General features: G+C 39.7%; 1 protein-coding gene across 1 annotated transcript; it reads right to left on the bottom strand.

The window, feature by feature from the left end:
- Window positions 1–1,249: 1,249 nt before the first annotated feature.
- LOC136233063 (aluminum-activated malate transporter 12-like) lies at window positions 1,250–4,604 on the bottom strand. The gene is made up of 5 exons (XM_066022607.1): window positions 4,246–4,604; window positions 3,953–4,093; window positions 3,590–3,862; window positions 2,187–2,452; window positions 1,250–2,053 (listed from the first exon to the last, which is right to left on the bottom strand). The coding sequence occupies exons 1-5, from the start codon at window positions 4,502–4,504 to the stop codon at window positions 1,415–1,417; spliced, it is 1,578 nt and encodes a 525-aa protein (XP_065878679.1). The 5' UTR covers window positions 4,505–4,604; the 3' UTR covers window positions 1,250–1,414.
- Window positions 4,605–22,962: the final 18,358 nt, after the last annotated feature.

Consider the following 22,962-nt stretch of genomic DNA (forward strand, 5'->3'; position numbering starts at 1 on the left):
TATGACCTTACAGAAAACATAGCCATTTCATTTAATCATTATAGTATAGGGTGGAAAACTTGTGCTTAGCAACTAATGAGACAAGTAAAATAGTTGCTTGTCTGAGAGGGTGAAAGTGATGCATTTGTATATTTGGGGGATAGTGACTATCATTTTTATGAATAGAAGACTTTTGAAGTTGATGCTGAAATAATGGAAGGCCATAAAAACAAATTAATTTTAAGATTCTTTCTCTATTTTAGTGTTTGTTCATCTTCCTAGTTTTTTTGGTTACAAACTTGAATATGACAAGGTGAATTAATTGTTATATACAACTATTTTTTTTGAAGAAATTAAGTTGTGATTATATTTTAAATATGTATGTATTTATGCAATGTGGTATTTGTAGTTTTATTGTGTATGTTTTATAATATCATGTAGAATAAATTTTGATTATAAAATTTTATGCTGGATGCTGGAAAATTTTGTAATTTTTTTTAAAAAAAATCAATATTTTGTGTCGCGCGTGGTGAAGGAGCGATACAAAGTGTACCAGATTAACTCGGGAGCTTGTGTCGCACCTTTGGAGCACGTCACAAGAAGTATCGCTCTATTGTATCGCGCGTGTGTGAGAAACGACACAACGGATGAGTAGCTTGTGTCGCTCTCAAGAGCGATGCAAAGTTCTTGTGTCGCACCCATGTTGTGTCGCACAAAAGTGCGACGCAACAAGCTTAAAAAGTGCGACACAAGTAAGCATTTTTGTACTAGTGAGGGTTATAGAAGAGTGATTGTCAAATTAGACTCTCAAGTTGTGCTGCAACTCATGACCAGTTTCGTAGAGGTCCATCATCCTTTTGCCTGGCTCATTCATTGCTGCATTGCTCCTCGGGATCAGGACTGAATCTCCATTTTAACCATACCTATCAGTAAGGGAACAAGGCGACTGGCTGGTTGGCGAACTTCGCAGGTTCATATTCTTTGGATCACTACAAACCTCTAGAAGATTCTTTCCATTGATGGTAGGGCCAGTAGAATAATTCTTTCATAGACTCGTAGTTTGTTTGTTTTTTTTCCTCAGTTCTTCTGATAAAAAAATCTTAGATGTCTCCCTTTTCTATTTTCTATTTTGCAGGTTAGATTGGACCATTCATGAAGATACATGTGATTCAACCACTTAAAGTTTCCACAAATTATCATTACCAAAATAAAATATCCTCGACCAAAAAAAAAAAACGAAAATATCCATGTTTCATATATACCATGTAACTCCATGTTTAGACATTTATATATATATATATATATAAAAAGCAGCTGAAATACAATCTCATTTAAGAGGCATGAAAAAGATATGAATTATTAATTACTTGTTTTATATCTGATATAATCATGAGGATGAGGATGATACAACAACAACATAGAAGAAGGGACATGATCAGTCAGCCCCATCAGCAGAAGGCAAATGACTTTGAACATGAACTTTAGGCGTCTCAAAATTGATGACAACTTCATCATCACCAGGTTTAAACTCTTTGAAGCAAGCAATCCTCCCCAATTCTTCAACTTCTTCAATCACATTATCAAGCCTTGCTACTGTCTCCACCAGCAATGCAGCAAATGCAGCAAAAGGAAGTGCCTCCGAGAATTCAAGACTTGTTATTGCAATTTTGCTTAACTGTGGCCTTAATACTTTATTACGTTCCCCTGCTCTCGAATATTGCTGATCATCCTGGAAGCTTTTCGATTTCCACTCCCGCAATGCAGAACTGTCTGTCTTTACACTTGACAATGACACTCCATGATTCTCCTTTTCTTGCTTCTGTCTAGCATGAGCAGCTGCTATAGCTAGCATGTTCTTTGCTTGGTTGTTGTTTGATCCTAGAAATAACCTCGGCTGTGATTTTATTGCTTTGTTCAGATCGTGCAGAGCTTCGTGCAGATGATCCGAGAGTATCTCAGGCGAACAGTGCCGGTGGTTTCTTATACTATTTGCAAGTTCCTTTAGTGCTTTTGATACTTCATTTGCTAGCCGAACACATGGATCTTTGAATAGGGCACGGCAATATTTTGGAGTCTGATAAAGTAATCTTAATCTCAGTTATTCATTGCAAAATTATCCTTAATTATCTTATAAATGAATGACTATAATTCTAATAATTCTAATGATATTCTGTGATCTTGACTTAATTTGAAGCAAATAAAGGTACCTGAATTTCAGTTTGGAGACATCCATGTAGAGCTACAACAGTGTAACCAAAACGGCGAAGAACAGCTCCCAGTTTGACATACTGTTGCCATGGATATTTGCAGTGTCTTGAATGCCTTGGCTCCCAGCTTGCATGTAAGGCCAATGTTTCATCTTGTGATTTTGAGTCCAAAACATTCTTGTAACCTCTATAAATCGGATCCTCTGATGATTCATCTTCATCTGCAGCTTCTTTCACGGCCTCGCTGAAATATTCATTTACACAAGCTGCAATGCAATAATATATATTTTCACATCCAATTCATCCTATGATTACTTCATTTCACATCCAATTGCTCCTTCAACTAGCTTAAAATATCTTGAAACTTGCTTAAAATATAATTTGGGTTTCAAAAAATTAAACTGTACACCGAAAAAGTGTTGCATGTCCATTAAAAAAAAGTAAAACTTAAAACGTACTAAAGTCAAGTATAAGGTTCTGAAGCAAAGTTCATGTAGACCTTGATCAAATGAATTTAAACTTATTAAATCTAAACCTTAAAATCCAACACTGAATTCAGGTCCAGGTGAACACTACCATGAAATTCTAATATTAGGAAAGAATGAATTATGTAATAACATTCCATGGAGCATGCAACACACTTTCTACATGCAACTTCCTTTTTTTGCAACCCATTAATTAATTGATTACACTTTATATAAGTTGAGGAGCTATTAGAACATTTTAAAAGTTGAGAGTGTGAATCAACTTTTTAGACAAGTTCATGGGTACAAATTATGTATTAAGCCTTATTTTATTTTCGATTTATCAGTTCTAGTTTTAGGTTTGATCAGACACCACAACTTTAGAGCTATGTTGCATGGAAGGCGTGGGGAAAAGTGTAAATATTAAAAATATAGAGGCATATTTATAAATATTAAAAAGATAATGATATATTTTTGAAAAGGGACGAAGAACAAGATAATGAAAGTTGAAGTTCAATCAAGATTCAAAAGACAATGTTTGTAAGAGAAAAAATATAGGTAGATTCTTTAAATGGAAGGATACAATGAAAGAACTATGAGTTAAATAGAAGTTTCAATTTTCCTAATTTTAGGCTAAATAGGAATTGTAAAATAAAAACTTTGAATTTCTAGAAATTTAATTGAAATACGCATATGAAACCATTTATAAATTAAGAGAGACATTTCATATTTTGAGTAATTACTTAAACGTGCCCAGAAACATTTTGTATGAGTTTTCGAGAGTTTCCATTTCTCACATCCGACGAAAACAGTGAAAGGCATGTCACAATGAGTTTCTGTGCATCGCTAGGTTTAGAGTTTAGGCTATCTTATCTCCTATACTTACACTAATACTCAAGTAAGCTTTTGAATCATTGCTTAATATATAAATATATATACCTTCTATGCATGAAGCTATACAATCCAGCTTGGAGACAGTGGAATTATGGAGATCTTCTCCAGACCAATTTGGGAACACAAGAAGACTCATTAACAGGCAAACCCCACAACCAATAGCAATGGTTAAAAAGCGTTCGTGAGCGATTTTCAGAACATTGCTAACTCGGAAACTTGATAGAGTTATCAAATTGAACGTCAACATGAATATGACTACACCATAGTCATAATTCTTCTTCACATAAGGGAAAAACCTTACATATGTTGCTGCTCCCCCTGTCATTTTTCAAGTCCAACACCAAGTTTAGTTTAGCTTAATTTAATTTCTTCTCAATTTGAAAATATTCATGGAATCAGTGAACAGACCTATGACAAACACTGAAGTTCCTATGAAAATTGCTCGAAAAACATGGCCAGTTTCCTTTGCAACATATTCAATCCCAAAAGCTAATGATCCTGCTAGCAACGTCCCCAATCCTCTATTCAGCCCTTTGCACAACGTTGCTCCTGCAATCAAAACATTATTTTATTTCAGGATAATACTATGTTATTATCTGATGATAGGTAAAGAGATAATTAACTAAAGAGATAATTAACAATAATGATCTCCAAGAATCAAAACCCCAAATATGTAAGGGGATACAATAGTTAAAACAGACCTGCAGTAAATTCTAAGACAACAACAACAGTCATAACAGCCCAAATAGCATTCTGGCCAATAGAATCAAAGAGAGGCTCAATGAGATAGAGCAAAGACACTAATGTCAATGACATCCCAACTTTGAAAGCATGTATAGCTCGTCGAGGATCTTCTCGACCAACTTTCCATGTAGTTTGCCAAATAAAACGAGGAATTTTCTTCATTTTTTCAGCCAAACTCTTCATTTTGATCTTCAAATTCTCCTTCCCCAACCCCATCTTCTTCACGCATACAAATACAATAAACAGCCAAAAATTTGATTCTATACAATTTTTGGTGCAAAGGGGGAGTTTTTCCTTTCTTCTTCTTGTTATTTTGTAATGTGACAACTCCAACTTTTCTGGAACAATACAATAGCAGCTTTATAGGAAGAGTGTGAGCTTCACATGCCTTGCGTTTAAAAGTGTACTCATACATTTATGGTCGGTTGCTTTCAGTAGGAAGTAAGTCAACAATATGAGAAAATTGTCATCCACAAATTTTTTATTTTTTATTTTTTTTTCCTGTGATGATTGTAATTAATGAGGTTTCCATGATTTTGTTCTTTGAGGGCAGCAAGATCAGTATGCATGGATCTTTTATTCTGTTTTCAAAACTATGCCTCCTCGGTTGATTGGAGATAGGTGAGGTCTTTCCACAATTCTGCTACATAATCAAAATAGATTATACTCTCAGCAATCTGGTTTTGGGAGATAGTTGTGTGATATCCATCAAAGGACCATGTTTAGGGCTGACTTAAAGGGAGTCTGTTTAGGGGCACGCTCGTTTAGGGCCTCCATTTAGGGCATCCGATTCAAAAAAAATTAATTTAATTACAATATAATAATTATTGAGATTTCAATTGTTAAATATTAATATCTAATAAATAATTACTATCCCGTATTTAAATATATAACAGTAGTTATATATAGAAAGTAAGAGTACAACCTGCTAAAATGGAATATAAAGTCGACAACTATAGTATACATTGTCAATTATTTTTTCAATCACCGCCTCTTAACAATAATAGCGCAACAAGATCCAAATTTTATTTCACAATTCTCTTACCAATAATAGGGATAAGTTACAAATTTAGTCCTATAATTTTTAGAGGAGAGCGGATTCAGCCTCTATATACAAAACAATACAATATTGAGCCTAATATTTACAAGGTGGTGCAATTTCAAACCTCGTTAAAGGAAGACGAGTTTTTTTCATTCTTACAAGATGTGAAATTTTGAGCCTTATTGTGTGGTCAAATTGCTAGAGGCAAGGGTAGCCGGAACATGTAATTACATATAAAAAAATAATATTTCATTAATAAGGTTTGAAATTGCACCATCTGTTAAATGTTATCCTTAAAGATTGCTTTATTTTGTTTTTTTTTTTTTTTGGTAGGAAAAGATTGCTTTATTTTGTACATGGAGACTAAGGTGTTATTTGATAAAAGTAAAAATTAAGTGCTGAAAGAATAAGTACTGAATTTTAAGTGTTGAATATTATAAGTGTTGAAAGTATTGAATGATATAACATTTATAAAAAAATATTAATTGATAGTGTTTAACTTAAAATGTTAAGTCAAAATTGACTTATCAAAGTAAGTGATTTTTAACTTAATTAACTAATTTAAGTGATGGAGAAACAACCGTTATCAAACACAATTAAATTAAATAAGTTTTTAACATTTTAATATAGGTTGTTTCAAAAAAAAAACATTTTAATATAGGTGATTAAGTGAGTTATCAAACAAGATGTTTTCTTCTTAATAAATATAGAGTTAATATGTTATCCGATAATAATATACGTTCTGCACAATTTTTTTTATCTTTATTTAACTGTTGTTGGTCCAATCAAGAATTAATAAAATTTTATTACTTTTAGATTTATAAAAAATGGAGTTAAAAACTACTTTGGATGTTTAAAATACTAGAGCGGTGACTAACTATATTATTACATCTTTGCCATATAGAATATATTGGATGATCTAAATAATTAACGGATCCATCGAAAAATCCAAATTTATTGAATCAGAAGCAGGGGCGGAGAGGGTCGGCCGACCCTCCGGCCCCGTCGGAAAACCCCCAGATAGGGGTTTTCCTTCCTGGCAGAGCCAGGGGGGCGCCATGGCTGGAGCCCCTCCAGCCATGGCGGCTGCAACATATTTGCAGAAGATGGGATTTTGTATCCCATCTTCTGCTTATATTTTTAACTTATAACAGCACAAAACGACTTCGTTTTGTGCTGTTATAGGTTAAAAATATAAGGGATGGAAAGGGCAAAAATGCCATTTCCATCCACAAGAAAGCTGATGGGCTAAATAACCTTTTTCTTTTTTTTTTAATCTTCTCTTCCACTCTTTGCTCATTCGACCTATAAGGCATAAAATCCAAAATAATTTTAAGAAAGTTCTTTAAAACCTCCATTCTCACCCAACTCTTTTCTTTTTTATTTTAAGTAAGTTTTTTATTTTTCTTTTTGTTATTTATTTTATAATTTCTCAATTAAATTAGATATTTTCAAATTAGGATTATGTATAATTAATTAACAAAAGGAATTACTTACTTGGCCCTGGAGAAAAAAAACCCTCGCAAAAACCCTCGCCCGCATGAGCGAGACCTCATCACCACCGGCGCCGGACGGCGGAACTGCACCAGCAGATATGGAGAGATCGAATGATATAGATTGAAAGCGATAAATGAAGGTTTTAATCGTAAACCAATAAAGAGGTTCTTCTCTAACTAAACTAGAAGGAGTGAATCCCAATAACAAGGTATAAACCTTAAGTTCTCAAAGAGAAATGATGTTTGATTGATAAAAGTTGCCGTCATTCTTACAAAATGAGGGTTTAAATACTCCTCTCTAATAATGACAAAAGACAAAGATTACCCCTACTAGGGTTACATTCAGGTTATCGACTGAAGGGTAAAATGGGTGATACGTCCCGACAATCGGTACAATGGTACAGGTACGGATTGTCAGGGTTGTTGGTGAATTACTTCGGGAGCAAGTAGTCCGAGAGATCCGCCCAAGGTAGATGTTGATACGCCTCCTTGCGCACTCCTAGATTCGCCCCGCTGGCTTGTCCTGGGGATCCGCCCTCCTAGGTACAACCTTCGTGAGCCTGATGTTTTGGGGATCCGCCAGAGCGCCTGTGATCAGTGATCTCAGTTAGGATGTCCGCATCATTCTCTCCTTCTTTAAAAGAACTCGGCACTGATTCGCCCTTTTTGAACTCCAAAGGACCATCCGACTTCCATGGGCTAAGGTCACGGATGTTGAATGCTGGTGAGATTTTACCAAGCCAGTTCGGCAATGCTATATGATAGGCATTGGCATTGACCTTCTTGGTGATCTTATATGGCCCGTATTTCCTAGGCCGAAGCTTGCTACTGGCGGCGTTGGCGAGTCTCTCTTTGCCCAAGTATACCATAACCTCATCCCCGACTTCAAACTGTAGGTCCCTGCGGTGTTCATCCGCCTTGGTCTTTAACTTCTAATTTCTCTCCTCAAGAGTCTCTTTCACCTCTTGGTGCATCTGTATATAATCCTTGGCCAACTGGTTGGCGGTCACATTTCCTTTGGGAAGATGGGCTATATCAAGGACGTGATTCGGGGTCTTTGTGTATACCACTTCAAATGGAGATCTCCCGGTTCCCGAATGGACAGAGCCGTTGTAGGCGAACTCAGCTTGGGCTAAAACCACATCCTGGGCTTATCCTTACATTTGCTGCGCAGTAAGTTTCCCAAAGTTCTATTGACCACTTCTGTCTGTCCGTCTGTTTGAGGGTGGGCGGTGGTGTTAAATTTCAGAGACGTATCAAACAGAGCCCACAACGTCCGCCAGAAATGACTGAGGAACTTCGTATCACGATCCGAGACAATGCTCTTAGGTACACCATGTAGCCTTACAATCTCTTTGAAGAATAGCTTCGCTGTTGCCGAAGCATCATTAGTCTTGTGACATGGTATGAAGTGAGCCATCTTTGAAAACCGATCAACCACGACAAAGATGGAATCCATGCCCCTCTGAGTTTTGGGTAACCCTAGGACAAAGTCCATGGATAGATCCTCCCAGATGGTTTCTGGCACAGGCAAAGGTAGCAGCAAGCCAGCATTTGTAGTGCGTCCCTTGGCGGACTGGCAGATATAGCATCGTTCTACTAAATAGGCAACATCTCTCCTCATCTTAGGCCAGAAATAACGGGAACTCACTGCTTCATAAGTCTTGTCTCGCCCAAAATGCCCTCCAAGGGATCCGCCATGTAGATCCCGAACAACCTTCTCGTGAATGGAGGTGCAAGGTAAGCAAAGATGGTTGCCCCTCATGAGATACTCATCCATCAGGTGATACGCTCCATCTCCATGCTGGTTCTTACATTTTTCCCAAATACTCCCAAAATCAGGACCCGCCAAGTATTCTCCTCGGATGTGTTCAAAACAATTGGTCTCCAGGTTTACTGTCTTGATTAGCGACACCCTCCGACTCAAGGCGTCCGCCACCTTGTTCTGTTTTCCAGCCTTATGGATAAGCTTATAGGGGAACTTATCTATAAAGGCGGACCACCGGGCATACATGGAGCTTCGAAGTTGCTTCTGACTTCCCAGGTACTTGAGAGCTTGATGGTCAGTGTAGAGGATGAATTCTTTTCCCACCAAGTAATGCTCCCATACTTTCAATGCCCTCACTACAGCATAAAACTCTTGATCATAAGTTGCCCATTTTTGCCGTGCCTCACAGAGCTTCTCACTGAAGTATGCAATGGGCCTCTGTTCTTGCATCAAGACACCACCAATCCCAACCCCACTGGCATCACACTCAACTTCGAACAGCTTATCAAAATTGGGATACGCCAGTACTGGCGCTGTACTCAGCTTTTCCTTGATCAAGGCGAAGCTCTCTTCTTGGGCGTTCGCCCACTCGAACCCCTTTCCCTTCTTCAAACATTCCGTCAATGGGGCGACTATAGAACTGAAGTTTTTAATGAATCGCCGATAAAAGGTTGCTAGCCCATGAAAACTCCTGATGTCCCCCACATTCCTCGGAGTAGGCCATTCTCGGATGGCTCTTACCTTCTCTCCATCAACTTGGACCCCATCGCCACTAACCACGAACCCAAGGAAAACCAGGCTCTCCATGACAAAATCACATTTCTTAGTGTTGGCGTATAGCTGGTGTTTCCTTAATAGGTCAAATATTGTCCGCAAGTGCTCCACATGTTCCACCAAGGTCTCGCTATGAATCAGGATGTCATCAAAATACACAACTACAAATTTTCCAATCACTGGGCGAAGCACTTGATTCATCAGCCTCATAAAAGTACTGGGGGCGTTGGTCATCCCAAATGGCATAACTAACCATTCATACAATCCATCTTTCGTCTTGAAGGCGGTCTTCCACTCATCCCCAGATCGGATTCGTATCTGATGATAACCACTCCTGAGATCAATCTTGGAGAAGACTCGAGATCCGCCAAGTTGGTCCAGCATGTCATCCAACCTTGGAATCGGGAACTTGTACTTGATGGTGATCTTGTTAATAGCCCTACTGTCAACACACATCCGCCAAGACCCATCCTTCTTCGGTGTAAGTAAAGCTGGAACGGCGCAAGGACTCATACTCTCCCTAACGTATCCCATCTCGATGAGTTCCTCCACCTTCTGCCTCATGATGTCATTCTCCTTTGGGCTCATTCGATAATGTGGGAGGCTTGGTAAACTAGCCCCAGGCACAAGATCGATGTGATGTTGGAGGTCCCTCAAAGGTGGTAACCCACTTGGCAGTTCGTTAGGGAACAGATCCTGATATTCGCCAAGTAGGCGGGTCACTTCATTCGGCGTCTCCCTTTCGTCCCTTTGGGCGGATTCGTGATTCGCCTTAACCATTACCACATACACCATTTGGCTCTCTTCACATTCGCTGACAAACGATTTGTGTGTAGGACAAACTACCAAAGTAGATTTCTCGTCGGCCTTTGGCTCTCTCATCATTGGCGTAAGGATGAACTTCACCCCATTCTTCACAAATCTGTAAGTGTTCTCTCTTCCTGCATGGGTGGCATCGTTATCAAACTGCCAGGGTCGACCCAACAATAGGTGGCAGGCATCCATATCGACCACATCACAACAGACTTCATCACTGTAATCACCAATAACAATAGGTACCCTGCATCTCTGGGTCACCCTAAGCTCACCCACGTTTTTTATCCATCCCACTCTATAAGGGTTGGGATGCGCCTCCGCCAACAACCCAAACTTCTGAACGGCGCTGCTGCTCACAATGTTCTCTTGGCTCCCACTATCTATTATCACATTGCATCGCCCACCTTTCACAAGACAGCGGGTCCTGAATAGGCGGTGCCTCTGATCTCCCTCTACCCTGCTGGAGACTAACAAACGCCGTACCACATGAATGGCGTATCTCTCTTCATCCGCCTCATCGTCATCTTCTCCTAAGGGTTCGCAAAATACTTCATCCGCTTCGTCATAGTCATCCTCATATCTCTCCACCATGTTGGCGCTCTTCCTCCTAGGACATTCGTTGGATCTATGGCCTGGCTCATTGCACCGAAAACATTTGAAAGGTGTTGGCCTCACATACGGATTGTTGCTCTTAGGTGGTATAGGTGCTTCCTTGTATGGCCTAGTATCTCCAACAGATCCCCTTCCCACACTGTTAACCTTGGCCCCACTGGCACTCGCCACCTGCTTGCCTTTGTCATAAGACCTCATGTTATCTCTTCCTCCAGGCGTATACTCAGTAGTGGCGGATTTCCTGGATCTCCCGGTCAGTTGGGATTCAGCCTTTAGGGCTAAATTCCTAGCATCTTGTACTCGAACCACCATCTGTGTGCCAATACGATCCTGGATGTTGTATCTCAACCCTTCTAGATACCTAGAGGTCTTTTGGCTTTCAGTTTCAGACAAGTTGGCCCTTGCTGATAGCCTCAAGAACTCTGAGGTATACTCATGGACACTTCGGGTCCCTTGAGAGCATCCCCTGTAGGAGCTGTAAATATACTGCTCATAATCCGGCGGTAAGAACCGCTCCCTCAACATCGCCTTCATCCGTAGCCAAGATCGAATCGGATCTCTGCCCCCTCTTCTTCTTTCTTCCCTCATTTGATCCCACCAAACTGATGCGCCACCCTTCATGCGATACGCCACCAGCCTTACTTTCCTCTCATCAGGAATCCCAGCATACTCAAAGAAACGTTCAACTTCCGATAACCAGTCTAAGAACACCTCTATATCCAGTTCGCCTCCAAAAGATGGTAAGTCTATTTTTAGCTTAAAAGCATCATCTCTATCAAAGTTCCCTAGACCTGGATATCCCCTAGCAACCTCCACACGTCGGTTGTCAACGAGCCCAACATCCCTCATAGTTCTAACGGTATCATTTTTTCCGATACCCTCAAAGTCATCACTATCACTATCAGCGTTATGCACAATGACAAAGTTGGGTCTTCTTACCTCAGGATCCCTAGGATCCATTTGTGGAAGCGGTTGTTCACGGACTCCTTCATTTCTATGGGTCAGTCCTCCCACAGTGGGTCGGATTATCGCCAGAACCTCTAGCTTGAAGTTTTCGAAGGAGGTGGTTAGCTTCAGGAATCGTTGGTCGGTTTGCCTCTACCGCTCATGGCTGGCTTGGATCTGCTCCGCGAGGTGCTCCCTCAGCTCCTCATACCTCCGGTCACTGGTTTCCATGGAATCTTACGGCTGTCGGGGTTGAACCATTGCCAAAAGAAGTTTCGGGTCAGGAAACGATTGGCTCTTATACCAACCGATACAGATTGAAAGCGATCAATGAAGGTTTTAATCATAAACCAACAAAGAGGTTCTTCTCTAGCTAAACTAGAAGGAGTGAATCCCAATAACAAGGTATAAACCTTAAGTTCTCAAAGAGAAATGATGTTTGATTGATAAAAGTTGTCGTCATTCTTACAAAATGAGGGTTTAAATACTCCCCTCTAATAATGACAAAAGACAAAGATTACCCCTACTAGGGTTACATTCAGGTTATCGACTGAAGGGTAAAATGGGTGATACGCCCCGACAATCGGTACAATGGTACATGTACGGATTGTCAGGGTTGTTGGTGAATTACTTCGGGAGCAAGTAGTCCGAGAGATCCGTCCAAGGTAGATGTTGATACGCCTCCTTGCGCACTCCTAGATTCGCCCCGCTGGCTTGTCCTGGGGATCCGCCCTCCTAGGTACAACCTTCGTGAGCCTGATGTTTTGGGGATCTGCCAGAGCGCCTGTGATCAGTGATCTCAGTCAGGATGTCCGAATCATCGAAGCCCAAATCTTATCGAGACTCAGTGATTGGAGAAGACCGTAGAACAGCGCCTCGACAACCCGTTGATCTCACTGCAGATGGACGAGTAAACGTCTCTCTGGAAAACCCGCTAAAACCGTGTTTCACGGTGGCACCAGATTTAATGGAAGAATGGGGAAAACCATGGGAAGATGCCATAATTGTGAAACTCTTGGGAAGGAGTGTCGGCTTCATAGCTCTTCAACGTCGGGCTCTTGAAATCTGGAAACCTGTGGGAAAGTGGATATCATAGACATTGGGCATGGGTTCTTCATTGTAACTTTTGACAATCCAGATGATAGGACAAGGGTGATTTATGATGGTCCCTGGAGTGTACAAGGGCACTACCTCACTGTTCGAACATGGTCAGACGACTTCGTTGCAGCCTCGGCTACCATCTCCTCCACGCTGGTTTGGGTAAGGTTCCCGGACTTACCTATCCAATTCTACAATGAAGATTTCATAATGACTATTGCTAGCTCACTAGGGAAAGCTGCAAAAGTTGACAGAAATACAAGCAAGGCATCTCGTGGGAAATTTGCCAGGGTTTGTGTGGAACTTGATCTTCAAAAGCCGTTAATTACTGAGTTTGAAGTGAACGGAACCTAGTATAGAATTGAGTATGAAGGCTTACACGTAGCTTGTACGAATTGTGGTAAATACGGGCACACCAAACTAACCTGTATTAGCCCAAGCATCATGATTGGCCAACAAAGACTGGACACAGGGGAAACCAGAATGGATACAGCGGAGAACCAAGCGAACAACACTGAGGTCCCTTTGCAACAGCCACTGACTAGTACTGAAGAACCTGCCCCAAGAGAATACGGCCTTTGGATGATGGTGGCGTGGAGGCGATGGCCAACAAAGGATAAGGTTATTTCTGCACATGGAGCAGACCAGACTCCCGGGGGATAACCCCTTTTGCAGCAAAAGCCCAAGCCACCAGCCACTAAGATAAACAACCAAGCTTTCACTACAGGAGCATCAACCTCAGCTGCTAGTAAGGGAATTATTTTCTCGGCAACTAACCCAAATAGAACTGGAGGGGGCAACCAAAGCAAAGCAAAACTCAAGGGAAAGAGCAATAATAATGCGTTCAACATTCTCAGTAACGAGCACAGTGACATCTTGGTGGACATAGGGGATCAGGAGAATATCCGAACCCGTAGTAGGAGGAGCAGACTTGATGGTGCGGCTAAGGAAGATCCTACTGCACCTAAAATCACTAGCACGGGTGGGTCAGCAAAGAGCAGTCCGAGTTTGAGTCTGGTTTTGATTGACATTACTAATCGAGCTCTTTCTGGGAGCGGTGGATCCGGTGCTGCCGGACAGGTTGGAAATCTCTGAGCTTGTTTGGGTGTTTGCCTTTGGTTACCTCTAAATCTTTTTTATGATGAGAATTATTTCATGGAACTATTTTGGTGCGGCGCTGTTTTCTTTCGAGCTACGAAACATCTTCTCTCTGTACAGAACCCAGACATTTTTGTTTTTCTAGAACCAAGACTCCAGGGAACCAAGGCAACTGAGCTGGGTCGTAAATGGGGATTCAAGAAAGTTGAGATTATGGAAACAGAAGGGTTCAGTGGTGGCATTTGGGCTTTTTGGAACCCGGATAGAGTACAATTAGAAGTTTTGATCACAAACACGCAATTTCTTCACACTAAGGTGAGAGCTGTGGGTATTGGTAATGATAATGTATGTACGAATGTAACTTTTCTCTATGTTAGACCGCAGATGCGGTTCAAAAGGCTTGTTATGGGAGAGTTAATGACCCTTAAAGATGCTGTTAATGCGCCATGGCTTCTAATTGGAGATTTCAATAGCATAAAGTCTCCTGAGGTAAAACAAGGCGTCTCACACCGAACTCTAGATTGTTGCTTTCAGTTTGCCAACTAGATAAATGATATGAGTCTTGTTGATCTTGGCTACCAAGGACCGGCTTTTACTTGGTACCATGGTCTGACGAGAAGAACTAGAATTGCCTGCAGGCTGGATCGTGCCCTTTGTAATACGACTTGGAGAATGGCTTTTCCGGATGCTCTGGTCCGTCACTTGCCTAGGAATGGCTCTGATCATGCACTGATACTTCTCAACTCTGATGGCTGTGATCATAGTACGGTCCCCCGTCCCTTCCGGTTTCAGGCAGCCTAGCTCAGGCACAAGGATTTTCATCATTTTTTTAATGAGCACTGGAGCCCGCAGATTAATGTAACGACTAACCTCACCGACTTAGTCCCAATGCTGCATCAATGGAATACGGATGTTTTTGGTAGCCTTCTGAAAAGGAAAAGGAGAACTTACAACCGCCTTGCTGGTGTTCAGCGTGATCTAGCGACTCGGGTTACGTCTGACCTCCTGCGTCTGGAATCAAAGCTCCATGTTGAGTTGAATGAGATCCTTGAACAAGAAAAATTAACGTGGTTTCAGAAATCTAGAGTTAACTGGCTCAACTTGGGGGACCGAAATACATCCTTTTTTCATCTTTCCACTCTAATCAGACGGCGGGTGAATCAGGTTGAAGGGCTCGGGGATGAGAATGGCATTTGGCAATGGGACAAAGCACAAGTTCGCTCCCTAGTGCGTGATTATTTCATGAAACTGTATACTGAGGAGGTCGTATCCAGGGCACAAATGTTCACTCTAATGGGGTTTCCCACCATGAAGGACTCGACAAAGAGGGCTCTCAGTCAGGATTTTGACAGTAGGGAAGTGCATAAGGCTTTGTTTCAAATGAAGCCGTTCAAAGCCCCGGGTCCGGATGGGTTTCAAGCTTTTTTCTTCCAGAACCTCTGGAATGTTATTGGTCCGCATGTTAGCTCTTTTATTCTAAACATCTTAAAGAATGGGGTTAGCCCTACTCAGCTCTCGGAAACACTTCTTACTGTCATCCCTAAAGTTCAGGGGCCGGAATATATCTCTCAATTCAGACCTATAAGCCTCTGCAATGTCATCTATAAAATTGCAACAAAGTGCATTGTGAATCGGTTGAAACCTTTATTGAATGACCTCATTAGCCCAGCTCAGAACAGTTTTATTCCGGGGAGAAGTATTTCAAATAATGTCATTCTTATCCAAGAAGCTATTCACTCAATGAGGCGTCGAAAGGGTCGTGTTGGAGATATGATTCTAAAGTTGGACCTTGAAAAGGCTTATGACCGTGTTAGCTGGCAGTTTTTGAAAGAAACCCTGCAGAATGTTGGCCTGGATCAGCACTGGATCGAACTTATTCTGAACTGTGTGGCGGCTTCTGCAATGCAGGTGCTTTGGAATGGGGAGAAACTTGAGGGATTCACGCCTACCAGAGGCCTCTGCCAGGGAGATCCCCTATCTCCTTACCTCTTTGTTCTATGTCTGGAACGCCTTAGTCACTTAATCAACGATGCTATCATATGTAACAATTGGAGTCCAATCAAACTGTCAAGAACTGGACCTCGCATCTCTCACGTATTTTTCGCCGACGATATTGTTCTGATGGCTAGGGCAGATATCAACCAGGCGGTGGTGATCAAAAACATAATTAATCAATTTTGTGAATGTTCGGGTCAGAAGGTGAGCTTGTGCAAATCCCGGGTTTTTTTCGCAGCCAATGTTTCCACTGTGGTTAGAAGCGGTATCTGTGATATTTTGGGGATTGAAAGTACTGAAAATTTGGGAACTTACCTTGGCATGCCACTATTACATGAAAGAGTTTCCAAGGACACTTTCAAGTATGTGGTAGACCGGGTTCAGTCAAAGCTCGCAGGTTGGAAAGCCAACTGTTTATCTCTTGTAGGTAGACTCACACTTGTCAAATCTATCACCGCCTAGATCCTAACCTATGTGCTGCAAACGGCGATGCTGCCCATGAGTGTCTGTAAAAAAACTTGATGCTTGTAACCGCAGCTTCCTTTGGGGGTCCTCTGACAGAAATCGGAAACCTCATCTTTTAAAATGGGATAAAGTCTGCAGGAAGAAAGCAGAGGGGGGCCTCGACATTAGAAACACTCATGGTTTTAATATAGCCATGCTAGGTAAATTATCCTGGCGTGTTATCACTGATAATTCGGCCTTGTGGGTATAGTTGGTAACGGCTAAATATGGTGGGAGCCGTAGTGGTCTGAACCTCTTCAGTGAGAAGGCGGGTCAATCCTTAGTGTGGAAAGGGATTGTGAAAGGGGCTAAAATCATGAAACAGGGTATCAACAGACTGCTGGACGATGGTCGATCAACGCTGTTTTGGCTTGATGTTTGGTGCGGCTCGTCGGCCCTAATCTTCCGGACAAATCAATCCATACCACCCGATTGGAGGAACCAACCTGTACGGGATTACTGGATAGTGGATAGGGGGTGGGACTGGCCGAAATTGATGCCCGTGCTCACTAAAGCGGTTGTGTTAGATCTTGCTTCTTACTCAATCTTCACTGAATATGGTAAAGATGATTGGTTTTGGAGATCTTCTAGGACAAGAGTTTATTCCTGTGCGAACCGGCTACGAACTGAGTCAATCAATGAATAATTCTGCACTAACTACTGACCCTTCTTGCTGGTCATACATTTGGTGTCTGCAGGTTCCAGAGAGAGTCTGAATGTTTGTGTGGCTTGTTCGTATGAACGCAATTTTGGTGAATGAAAGGAGGCTCAAACGCCACATGACGACTGATGCAAACTGTAGAGAATGTGGCCTTATAGAAGATGTTACTCACGCCCTACGAGATTGCCCTCGGGTCCGTCGGATTTGGGAGCAGCTTATCCCCGGGACGGAGGCTCGACGACAATTCTTCCTACTGAATAGAGAGGCATGGATTGATAGTAGCATCAACGTTGATTCTTTGAAACGGGGCAGTCCGTGGTCAACTATTTTTAGCGTGGGGATATGGTGGCTTTGGCGGGATCGAAATACCAGAGTCTTCAATGATGGTCAAAGCCTCAATATAACAGCCGAGGGAATTTTATTACGAGCTAAGGAAATCGGTCATGTTGCAGCCTGCGCATCTCCCTCGTTGCACAGCAATCAGACAATTGAAAGATGGATCAGATGGATCCTGCCTGAGCCCGACTGGTTGAAGGTCAACACCGACGGGGCAAGCAAAGGTAACCCGGGCCTTGCTTCAGCTGGGGGACTGTTAAGGGACTCAAATGGCCTTTGGATAAGGGGCTTCACGGTCAATTTAGGGGTTTGCACGGCACTTTTAGCAGAGATTTGGGGACTTTACTTCGGACTCTGTTTAGCATGGGAAAGTGGTCACAGGAAAATAATTTTGGAAATGGACTCTACCACAACTCTCCTTTTTATGCAGAAAGATGTGAATATCCGACACCCGATGTGTTGGCTAATTCGGGAATGTTGGAAAATACGGGATAGAAGTTGGGAGGTTCTCTTCAAGCATGTTTACAGGGAAGGGAACCAGGCAGCGGACTGGATGGCAAATTTCATAGGCAATTTAGCCTTGGGTCATCACGTGTGTGATGTGCCTCCTGCAGGCCTCCAGTTTATCCTTCTTGAAGACCGGACTGGCAGGGCTTCACCGAGGATAGTTAGGGTTCAATCGAACCTTGCTCAGATTTAACTAGTTTATTTTTTCTCTTTTCTTTTGTTTCCTGGGCTTTTAAGCCTTCCTTTCTCCCAAAAAAAATTAGGATTATGTTGAAGAATTTCTAATCCAGGGGTTAATTTAGAAATTTTTAATTTAGGGATTTTTAATTTTAGAGGTTTTTAAATTTAACTAAATAAAATCATATTATAACCAAATGATATAAAATTAAGGGATAAGGTGCAAAAATAACTTTCACAGTCAGCAGCAATTTTACTCCTAAAGTTTAAAATTGTGCAATTTTACTCATAACGTTGGCAGCTAAGAGCAATTTTACTCCTAACATTGATAAATTAGATCAATTTGAAAAATAATTCATTAAATTGTCTTCTCGGTCATGAATCTCCTCATTTACACTTCATATGTGCGTCATTTTATCACTATTTAGTAACAAATCACAAACATATGATTAGACGTAAAATTAAAAAATTTAAAAATATACCGTATTTTGTATGAGTTGGACAAAAAAAAATCAAATATTTCGTTTGGGTAAAATTGTTCTTGGATGGCAATGTTAGGGGTAAAATTGCACAATTTTAGACATTAGGGATAAAAGTGCACCATTTTAGACATTAGGGGTAAAAATTCAAGAACAACTTTTATATATAAATACATTTTTAGTAGGAATCAAATGCTTGATCGTTATACGGAAAAAAAATTCTACATAGAATGGAGCCCCCTGAGGTTTGAGTCCTGGCTCCGCCACTGATCAGAAGAAGGAAAAACTGAGTAAGAAAACAAAGCAGAAGAATTACTTCTCTTGTATAGCATGATAAATTACATAACATATAAGATAATTTTGAATAAGAATTCTATTGAATCTCTTATTGATCGCAGTAGATAAATTTGCCTCTATATATGACGTAGAGTTGACTGATCTTCCATTGACTTTGTTGACAACTGTATTTTATTAAATTATGTGGAAAAATTATTATAATTTACCATTATAAAATAATGATACAATAATATCAATTTTCTTCTAGCCAAAAGAAAATTTAAATGGTCTAATTTGATAGTTATTCAAATGTCAAATCAAATTTTCTAAATAAGTTTGTCAATAAACTAAAGTAATTATATATATTTTAGTAGATAATTTATATATATTTTAATACATAACAAACATTTTAGGCAGCTTTTGTATGAAACTTGTATCTTAGATGTTTAACCATTGACATTTCAACGTATTATTTGTAATTGTGTTAATAATATAAAATAAATATTTTAGACATAATTAATATTTAAAAAGATTGATGTAACAATAAAATAACGAGTCAAATAATAATAAATTAGTCTGTTTAAATTTTCCATTAGTAAAAGTGATTCTTGTTTCACAAGGTTAGAAATAAAGTTTACATAATTTTATATCTTAAAAGTAAATATACACTTCATTTTATTAAAGGTAAATATACCCTTGTCATAGTAGCAAAATGACAGCAATCCCAGCAAAATATAAGTTGTGAGTTGGGTGAACCATTCACCGTCTGTTTGACCAAATTGAGTTGGTGTAGTCACGAGAAATCCAGGTATAGCTAATAGATTTCAACCCTTAGTATTATTATTACTTACAAAAAGAAAAGGTTGCAGAACAGAACAGAAAGGGATGGATGGGTAGTGGTTCACATGGAATATATAGGGTTTAGACTTGGGCAGCTTCAATTCAATTATACTTTCTTCATTTTTAACTTTGTAATTTCCCCATCACTTTGTTTTGATTTTATCATTTTCAAAATGAATGCCAACCACACAATTCGATTCGTTTAGGTAATTTCTGATCTAACAAAATGAAGTATAAAATATCACATATTTTGTATAGAATTACCTCTTGTAATGCATATAATTTCTAATGTGATTTGCAACGAAAGTATGTATCATCACGATCTTTACGGTTCAACTATGCTGCGATTAATCGAGAGAGGAAACGACCGATCCACGAACTAAGAGCGATTGTAGTTGTGAGAGAGAGAGAGGCAATCTTTCGCCGTATTTCTTTGTATTAGGGTTAGACAACTAATTGTCTATTTATAGGGAGAGGTTAGGGCAAACCTATCCTCATTTTCACTCTTTTGGGTTAGGCCCATCCCATCTACGGGCTGCCAATTTATTCGGTCCAAACCCGAATAAGTCTAACATCTCCTACTCGCACGTAATGGAACGTAATCCAAGTTCTTTCTCAATTTCATTTCATACTTGCAAATAGTTCGTGCGACCAGCATACACTTGTAAGCACTAATGTTATATACTCGTTGGAGATATATATCGTCTCGATGGGCATGTTTCAAATCGAGTGTCATATACTTGTTGGAGATATATAGTCTTTTGATTCTAACATGTATAATGACAGGAGGTATGCCTTATCCCAGAATCCATCTCACGGCCATATGTAAAACTTTTATCTCAATTACAATTTTCTATTTTCACAAATATGTACAAATGCATGAATGTCTAGAAAGTGATAAACAGAAACATCTAAATGTGATCAAATGGAATTATTTCCCTTCTGCTGTTTTTTTGTATCATGATCTAGTCCACTTAAACGGTTGGGTTCTTTTACGGTCTGGATTATCTCACGTCCTTCGGAACTTCCTTCCAAGATAAGTTAAATTAGATCATACTTCCAGAATAAGTTAAGGGTCTTGAGGATAATTTAATCAAGAAAGTCATAGTTTCATAATTTGAGTCTCACACTAGGAAAAATTGAGATCCATTATGCTTAAACCTTACAAAAAAAAGTGAGAAAGTCTCCTCAAAGTATATCCTTTCTTATTGAGTATAGCTCTTAACGGCCATACGGGCTTTGTATATTTTGATACTTCCATACGCCTTTCATTTAACTTTGAGAATCAATTTGTTCCCAATAGTTCTACGTCCTTCTGTTAGACTAACCAACTGTCAAACAAAGTTTGATTTTATAGAAGAAATTTCTTCCTTCATTATTTTAATCCACTTATCTTTTGTAGGACATGATAGAGCCTCTTGGACATTCTTGGACTCTGCATCATCTTGAGTGAGTAAAAAAGTCATACGTACCTTCGATACAAAATCGACGGTGTTTGACATTTTTCCTTTTAGTGCAGCGTGATGTATTACATATATTCATCATATTTCTTCCTTCATTGTTTTAATGGGTAAATTACATACGTGGTGTACAACCTTTACCTGTTATCACATTTTGGTGTACAACCTTTAATTTTGCACACTAAAATGTACAATCTTTTGGTGACCTCCCACTAAAATGTACAGCCGGTATTTGTGACCGGTCAACACAAGTCAACGTTGCCACGTCATCATTATGACCACTTTAAAAGTAAAAAATTCACCTCCCTAATATATAATTACTAAAATACCCTAATCCCTTCCAAATTGAAAAAAATAGAACCCACTCTCTCTCTCCCTTCCATTCCTCTCTCTCTAAAAGCTTTCAGTCTCTCTATCTTTCCCTTCTCTCTCTAAATGTTCTCTCTCTTTAAAAGCTTTCAATCTCTCTCTTTCCATTTCTCTCTCTAACTGTTCTTTCTCTCTAAAAGCTTTCAATCTCTCTTCCTTTCCATTTCTCTCACTAATTTTTCTCTCTATCTATCTGATTTTTACAACAATGGTGTTGATGTGAAGCGCAGAGAAGGCTTCGTTCTCCTATAAATTGTGCTATAGATTTGATGTATCTCTTTATAAAAAATGCCAGATTCATTATTTAATATTGCCTTTGCTGAATCCTTACTCAGATATAAATACATGTGTTTCACCAAATATTCTCGTCTTGAAGCAACTTCCATATCTGGATTTAACCCATACCAAAATAATAATCACTAATCTAAAATAAAGGATAAAAAAACTCAATCAATCAAAATCAAAACAAACAGAATCGTCGAAATAAAAAAAATAATAAACAGAATCGTCTTGTAGGTAGATAAAAGTTCGACAGCCATAAAGCTGACAAAATCGTAGAAACCTTGGGCACTACCGATGGCAGCCATAAAGCTGAAGGTTTCTCCAATTAAAGGTAGTCCTCTATTTCCAGGTGGAGAGATAGACATAGACATGGATTCTTTATTACCAGTCAGGCTTAGTAGCACCATCATCTTCACTAATATCAAACCAACCACAGCAATAACCAAACTTAGCCAGACCATTTTGATTTAATTTTAGAGAGAGAGAAAATCTAGAGAGAGAAAGGGAAAGATAGAGAGAAGGGATGAAGGTATTTTAGTAATTCCAGAAGGTTGTACACTTTAGTGTGCAAATGACTTTAGTGTGCAAAATTAAAGGTTGTACACCAAAATGTGATAACAGTTAAATGTTGTACACCACGTATATAATTTACCCTTGTTTTAATCCACTTATCTTCTGTAGGATATGAGAGAGCCTCTTGGACATTCTTGGACTCTACAACATCTCGAGTGAATAAAAGAGTCGTACCTTCAAGACAAAATCGATGGCGTTTGACTTTTTTCCAAGCCCCATAATTTGCTGGTTTTGCAAATTTTCTTGCAGGTAATATCCTACTCGTGCTATTGCTAAATGATATAATTGGTACATCACAATCCACGTAGAGTAGAGATGGAAAGAACAAAAGAAAAATCAAGAGGAGGTTTGCAGAACAAAAGAACATTTCAAAACGAATATATAATCATTTCATAGGAATTATATAATGGACTCGTCTCTGACTTTAATTGATTCTCTTTTGTAGCTTGTCAATCCCAAACTAAACGAACTCTCAGACATTTGGCAAAAGTACATATTTATTCAATAAAGAAATTATTGATATCCGACCAATTAGCAAAGTTGAATAAAAACATGCCCTCATTAGA

The sequence above is a fragment of the Euphorbia lathyris genome, chromosome 6, assembly GCF_963576675.1.
Source record: "Euphorbia lathyris chromosome 6, ddEupLath1.1, whole genome shotgun sequence".
NCBI classification, from domain to species: Eukaryota; Viridiplantae; Streptophyta; class Magnoliopsida; order Malpighiales; family Euphorbiaceae; genus Euphorbia; species Euphorbia lathyris.

Coding starts and splice junctions, on each gene's coding strand:
- LOC136233063 (XM_066022607.1), bottom strand. CDS start 4,504: ATGGGGTTGGGGAAGGAGAATTTGAAGATCAAAATGAAGAGTTTGGCT. Junction 2,453..3,589: donor TATAGCTTCATGCATAGAAG/GTATATATATTT, acceptor ATTGCATTGCAG/CTTGTGTAAATGAATATTTC. Junction 2,054..2,186: donor GTCTCCAAACTGAAATTCAG/GTACCTTTATTT, acceptor TTACTTTATCAG/ACTCCAAAATATTGCCGTGC.